Source organism: Mesitornis unicolor, unplaced genomic scaffold (genome assembly GCF_000695765.1).
Source record: "Mesitornis unicolor isolate BGI_N332 unplaced genomic scaffold, ASM69576v1 scaffold14233, whole genome shotgun sequence".
Classification (NCBI taxonomy): Eukaryota; Metazoa; Chordata; class Aves; order Mesitornithiformes; family Mesitornithidae; genus Mesitornis; species Mesitornis unicolor.
Genome location: NW_010172675.1, coordinates 18,591 through 24,703, shown reverse-complemented (window position 1 = coordinate 24,703; position 6,113 = coordinate 18,591). Strand labels below are relative to the sequence as shown.

General features: G+C 41.4%; 1 protein-coding gene across 1 annotated transcript; it reads left to right on the top strand.

The window, feature by feature from the left end:
* Positions 1–71: 71 nt before the first annotated feature.
* LOC104537551 (C-type lectin domain family 2 member L-like) lies at positions 72–4,993 on the top strand (the record flags this gene model as incomplete). The annotated part of the gene is made up of 4 exons (XM_010180470.1): positions 72–96; positions 1,288–1,451; positions 3,444–3,547; positions 4,890–4,993. Coding segments are annotated over exons 1-4 (397 nt in total), but the record flags the coding sequence as incomplete, so codon positions are not given.
* Between the last annotated feature and the right edge of the window lie 1,120 nt (positions 4,994–6,113).

Sequence of the window (6,113 nt, the reverse complement as noted above, 5' to 3'; positions counted from 1 at the left end):
AGTCAAACGGAAGGGGAGGGCACGGCGCCTGCCAGCGAGCCCGTGTCCGTGCGCGGCGGGCGTGGGGAGAGATGGATGATGTGAGCCGGAAAGCCAGTGAGCTGACTGGGGTGGGGACTGCGGGCGTTGCGGCGGACACGAAGTCCTTCCCGGGATGGTGTTCTGCGGGGGTTTCCGTGAGATTTAGCAATCAGACCTTTAAAAATCCGATCGAGTTTCAAAAGTACTGAAACTCTGCAGGACCCGGTCGTTTCAGGTGCAACGTGTTTGGAAAAGCTTAACGACGTTAATGTGTCTTTGCATGTTTTTGGGTTGGTTTTGGTTGGGTTTTTTTTACCTGAGTCCTCAGTTCCTTACGTGTGCTTTCTTCCTTGATGTGCATTAATATTTCTTTCTCTCAGAGAGGAAAGGAGTTGTGGGAATTGTCATCGGTGTTGCTGCGATTTTGCTCTTAATGAGGATTACCCTGAGTGAGTGCATTTATTTAAAAAATAACTAGCTCTGGAAAGAGAAGCGCAGTCCTTCTCTCTTTCGTTCTGCTGTCTCTCCTCGCTGCTGAGTTGCCAGAGGTGTTTTTTGCTGGTTATCCGCTCTCCCCCACACCGACATGGCTACTGTCACAGAGATTAGATCCAGAAAAAGAAAAGTGAAACTAAATTGTGTTTGTGTGCTTAAATTTGTTGTGCTTGTCCTCAGGGAGTTGTTTCTAGTAGCATTAAACTGACTTAATTTTTTCAATTTTTCAGCGCAATTTCCTTGCACTGCAGCATAGCAAAATACTGAGGAATGACAAAGGCATAAACAGAGTTACAGAGGCAGTACTGACTTCTTGACTTGGCTGTGGCTTGTCGAGTTACTTTTACAGCTGAGTACATTGAACTAGAACCTGTTTAGGGTCAAATTTTAGCTGTTTCACAGTAAATAACTAGTATCTATGTGTGCACTCTCTGTCAAACACAGCCTTCTGCCCAGATGTTCTCGCCCGTGGTGTCTCCAGCATAGCTTTTTACACTTGCGCATGCCAGACTGTTTGCTGACAGCGTGTGAGTGTGTAATCAGGAATTAGTGGACACAACATAGCTGGTATAACAGGAAAAAAAACTAAGACTGAGCCAAATCCTTCCACTGTACTGTGTTTACCCATCTCCTGCTTAATTCCGTGCAAGTCACAAATATTTTTAAGCTAAAAGAAACAAGTCCAGAACATGTAAATGTGTATACAATTGTATTTTAAATAACTAATGATGAGTAAGTAACGTTCTGTTAATTTCTTCCTTTGAACAAAAGATCCACCTAAATTACCACATCTGGAGCCGTGCCCTGATGATTGGCTGTACTACAAGAAGAAGTGTTACTATCAGTCAGAAGCCATGGCAGATTGGAATTCCAGCCAAGAGTCCTGCTCTAACTATGGAGCTTCCCTTGCAGTGATTGACAACCTTCAAGAGCTGGTAAGGTATCCAGCACCTTGAAATTTGGTGTTATGCCTCCTGCCCTAACACCTTCTGTAACTCCATCACTTGTTTCCTTGTATAACTTGAAACCCAGCATACTGTGTAGCAGACTTATTCGCTGCGAGTCCGTACAACCTACAGACTTCTTCACTGTGACATGGTCTGCTCACTATGTCCTGCTTTTGCTGGGCTAGAATCATAGAATCAGGTTTCTGTTCAGGAAAGATGCATTTCTACAAAGAATACAGCACTTTATTTCATGGGAACAAAGTTGGTAAGACACTTTGTTTTAGTTTTTGGCCAACACCATAATGTCACACTCACTATAAATTGGGCAGTTTGCTGGGGATGGCCCTTCTCTTTCCCCAATCGCCTGTCATTCTGTTTCCAAGGCTTACTCCACTTGTGACCATCAGAGCTTGTGATCACTATATCAGCTGAGTATAACTCTGTGTACTTTATATTAATATTGCTCTTAATATTGGGCTTTATTATTTTATTAATTCTGTTTCTATTTCAACCCATGGGTCTCCTTTCCTCTTCCTGATTCTCCTCTCCATCAGGAACAACTGCCTAAATGACAACACACTAAAATCTGCTATATAAATTCTGGTATTACCTTAGAAGATATTGCAGAAACATAAAAGGCAAACTATGTATAAATTAAAAATAAAGTCTGAAAGAATATAAAAATGGAGTTGTGACTACTAATTTTTAATGAAGAAGGTTGGTTGGTGTTTTTGAACTGGTAATTTATGCGTGCATTTTAAGTTAGGCAGTTTATCCTGTCTTCTCTCCTCACACTATCCTGACGTTCATTCCTTCTCTAGGGTACTCAAAATGCTGTCAACAGCAATTCCCACAATAAATGCAAATCTTAAACTAATTCTGAGGTTAAAGGCCACTGGTGCACAGCCGTGTGTTTTACCTTCTTGATACTCTTTAATGACACAGTTCTTTCAAAGAGTGCTGTCTTTAGCATAACAAATTATTTAGTGGCCAACTGAGGAACAGAAATGTGTTGTCAGTTCTGTGCAAAATAGTCAATTTCTCTGTTTCCACAAAAGGCGAAGACTGGCAGTAGTTATATGACGGTGGGACCTATGGTATTGAAAATACCTGGTTCATCCTGTAGGTCATACCTGTGTTTTTTGTTGTTTTCAAACCATTTTTCCTTTTGCTATGTTCCTTAAATCTCCTGTAGTGTCCTACCAGTGTTCTGTATGGCTGAGAAAAAGAAAAGAAAATAGCACTGTAGCAAATGTGTTTTCAGAGACCATTATAGGATCATAAGGAAAGAACTGAGAAAGTCTTTATTTTATTCATACTGCAGATGGTAAACTATGAATGTGCTCTTGGAGTTTGGGTTTAGGTAGTCCCAGCTGAGTAGGACTGCACTCAACTGGTCAGAAATATAAGGAACAGGAACTCACACACTTGCGATATGATTTTGTCAAGAGTAAGTGTGAAAACTGGGAAATTGGGAGATTTTAAATGTGTGACTTGAACTTGATAGAGACACAATGTAACTGACATCCAAGGAATTAATGTATTGTTTCAATACAGTCAAGGCAACCTGTGCTGAGTCAGACACTGTGTCCCTCCATAATACATGTCCTTGTACTGAATGTCATTCTCCTGGTGATACAGTGAAACCATTGTGCTAGTGTATAATGTGATACGGTATGTCTAATAGTATATGTTGATGTTTCTAATGATGAGGTGGGACAGGGATGGTGAGTAACACTCTGCATCACTACCAGCTAAATAGCTGGGACCTCACTATTAGTAATGGATCTAGGACTTCTTCTAGTATTCAATCTAATTAAATTTAGCAGTAAAATATCAGTGACCTGTGGGGAAAAGGTAGTCCACCATTGTCTATTCTGTGATGGGGTTTAGATCAATGCAGATTTAATACAAAAAGCTATAGAATCATAATCATAAAAAATGGAATAGCTATATGTAATTTTATTCTGTTTTGTCTAGAACTTTATAATGCATCGAATACGCATAACAGACTTCTGGATTGGGCTGCGCAGGAAAGGAAACAAGTTTTTCTGGGTGAATGGAGAGCCATTTGACGTGAACTTGTGAGTTTTCTTTCAAATACACTATGTGAGAGGAGAGTCAGGAGCTTTTTTGTCCAAATAGAAAAGTTACTCTGTGTTACCTATTCCACTGTAGATAAACGGGTGTATTTTACCAAATGAGGGCTGTCATATGGCTGTAAAAATGCTAATACTATGCTAATAAAACTAGTTATGTCCCCAGAGTAGTAAGGAAGGGTCATCATTGCCTGCTTTTTGATGTGATTGTGTAGCCACTATTAGGGTGTGCCTAGAGTAACTTGTTTCTGTACAGTCCCACTATATGAGAGAACATTTGCCTTATTAGGAAAAATTACCAATATTAGACATTATAAATTGTTTGAATTAGCTTGCCCTGTTGGTCTCACAGGGTTCAACACTCAGCCAGTATAGACAGGGACTCCTAAGAATCACAGAATCACAGAACGTTAGGGATTGGAAGGGACCTCAAAAGATCATCTAGTCCAATCCCCCTGCCGGAGCAGGAACACCTAGATGAGGTTACACAGGAAGGCGTCCAGGCGGGTTTTGAATGTCTCCAGAGAAGGAGACTCCACAACCTCCCTGGGCAGCCTGTTCCAGTGCTCTGTCACCCTCACTGAGAAGTATTTTCTTCTCAAATTTAAGTGGAACCTCCTGTGTTCCAGCTTGTGTCCATTACCCCTCGTCCTATCATTGTTTGTCACCGAGAAGAGCCTGGCTCCATCCTCGTGACACTCACCCTTTAAATATTTATAAACATGAATGAGGTCTCCCCTCAGTCTCCTCTTCTGCAAACTAAAGAGACCCAGCTCCCTCAGCCGCTCCTCATAAGGGAGGACCAATTGAGGTGCTCAGGACCACGTTGAAAGGTCACTGGGCTGGGGAGTTGTATCTCAGAAGGCATCGCTTTTGCCCACAATATCCCAGAGGTTGGCTTTCTTTGCAGCCACATCCTGTGCATTCTGCAGAGACAGAGCAAAATTGGTGGGAAGAGGTGGCAGGGTCCCACTCCGTACAAGAAGAGTGCTGCTGCCATGGGTCCCACTGGGATCCTCTCTCTCCTGCTCTGAGGAATTGTGCCTTTCGTGCTCACAACACATTGCAGACTGTGAAGTACAAATACATGTGGTACATCTCTGTGGGGATCAAAGCAGCAGCTTGCCTTAATAGAGGGGCATCACCATGCTTTTCACAAGCATGTGAATTCTGATCCTCCAAATAAGAAGTAGGGCTCATTTTAAATGATTCTCTAGTTTATTCTCTGAAGTCTTTGAGACCCGGTTTTACAAAGAATAAGAAATAGGTCGTCTAATTTTTAGACCAAAGTTCTGCTCTAATTTTTATTTTTCTCTTGGCTTTTTAGATTTCATGTCAATATAACAAATGATGGTGACTGTGTTCATATAGATTCAGCCTTCATCTCTACCAGAAGGTGCTCCTCACTCAAGAACTCGCTTTGCACCATTGGTCAGTGTAATCCCAAGACAAAATCTTAAAAGAGAACAGCTGTCTGAGCAAATACAAAGACTTTCTCCATGAGAAATTTGAACTCAGAATGATGAAAGTCCTTGCTGTAGGAGGTCCACAAGAGTAAAAAATGCTATGCCGAGGATTGTATCCAGACTTCTCCAGAAGAAGCATTACAGTGGGTAATAGTGACTCCATGAGAAAGAGCTAATTGGTTAAGAAGTAGCCGTACCAAGAGAAAATGATTAAACGGCTGTGGCAAAGAACAAAAACTGTTTCTTGGTAATACAGTTTCATTCTTAAAACTGCTGAAGGACGTGGCAATGGATACTTTCCTTGAGAACTCTTCGCAATTGCAGAACATATTTTTTTACGGCAGCTAAAAACATTGTTAGATAGACATGAGGGTCTTATTGAAAATGCAATTAATAGTGAACTCAGCGATGTGTTTTTTTCCTCTGGAGCTCAGTAATTCTTTGTCTGAGAACTTTCAGTTTGTCTTTGTGGCAAGTGGGTGAAATTTCATAAGGTGTTTTGACTTCTCTTATTTTTCCATGAGGTTTTCAAATGTGGTTGGTATGTAATGTGCAAGTATATAAATGACAGCTTAGTAAACCAGGAAGATAGATAATGGCTAGGTCTTCTAGCGAAAGGCACTGCTGTTACAGGGCATATAAAGATTACAAATATTCCTCTCTATCCCTCTGGACTGGTTTGGAAACGTGACTTCTACCCAAAACTTCCCTGAATATGTGGCTGCAATAGGAAAGCTCCTAGACTGAATCACGCACAATTGTTGTTTTGGGGGGCTGATGAAGTCAACTGGATTTAGAAGGGGAGAGACATCTATGTAGCATGGGAAGGGTTCTAGGGCAGTTTAAAGTGAAGTGCTGTGGTGTTATCTGTTTTTCTGTACAGAGAAAAAATTAAGCATGGCTATTTTATCAAATGCCTCGTGTAGGCAAGGAAACTTTAACAGTCCATGGGGTAGATACACTAGAGCTAAATAGTAGAGTGCCCTGGATTAATCTGTTTAAGTTGCTTGTATGATGATGCCGTGGAAATGGGCAGTGAGAGTATGGGAGGCTCACCTGGAAGATCTGTAGTTGGTTCCTGCCTG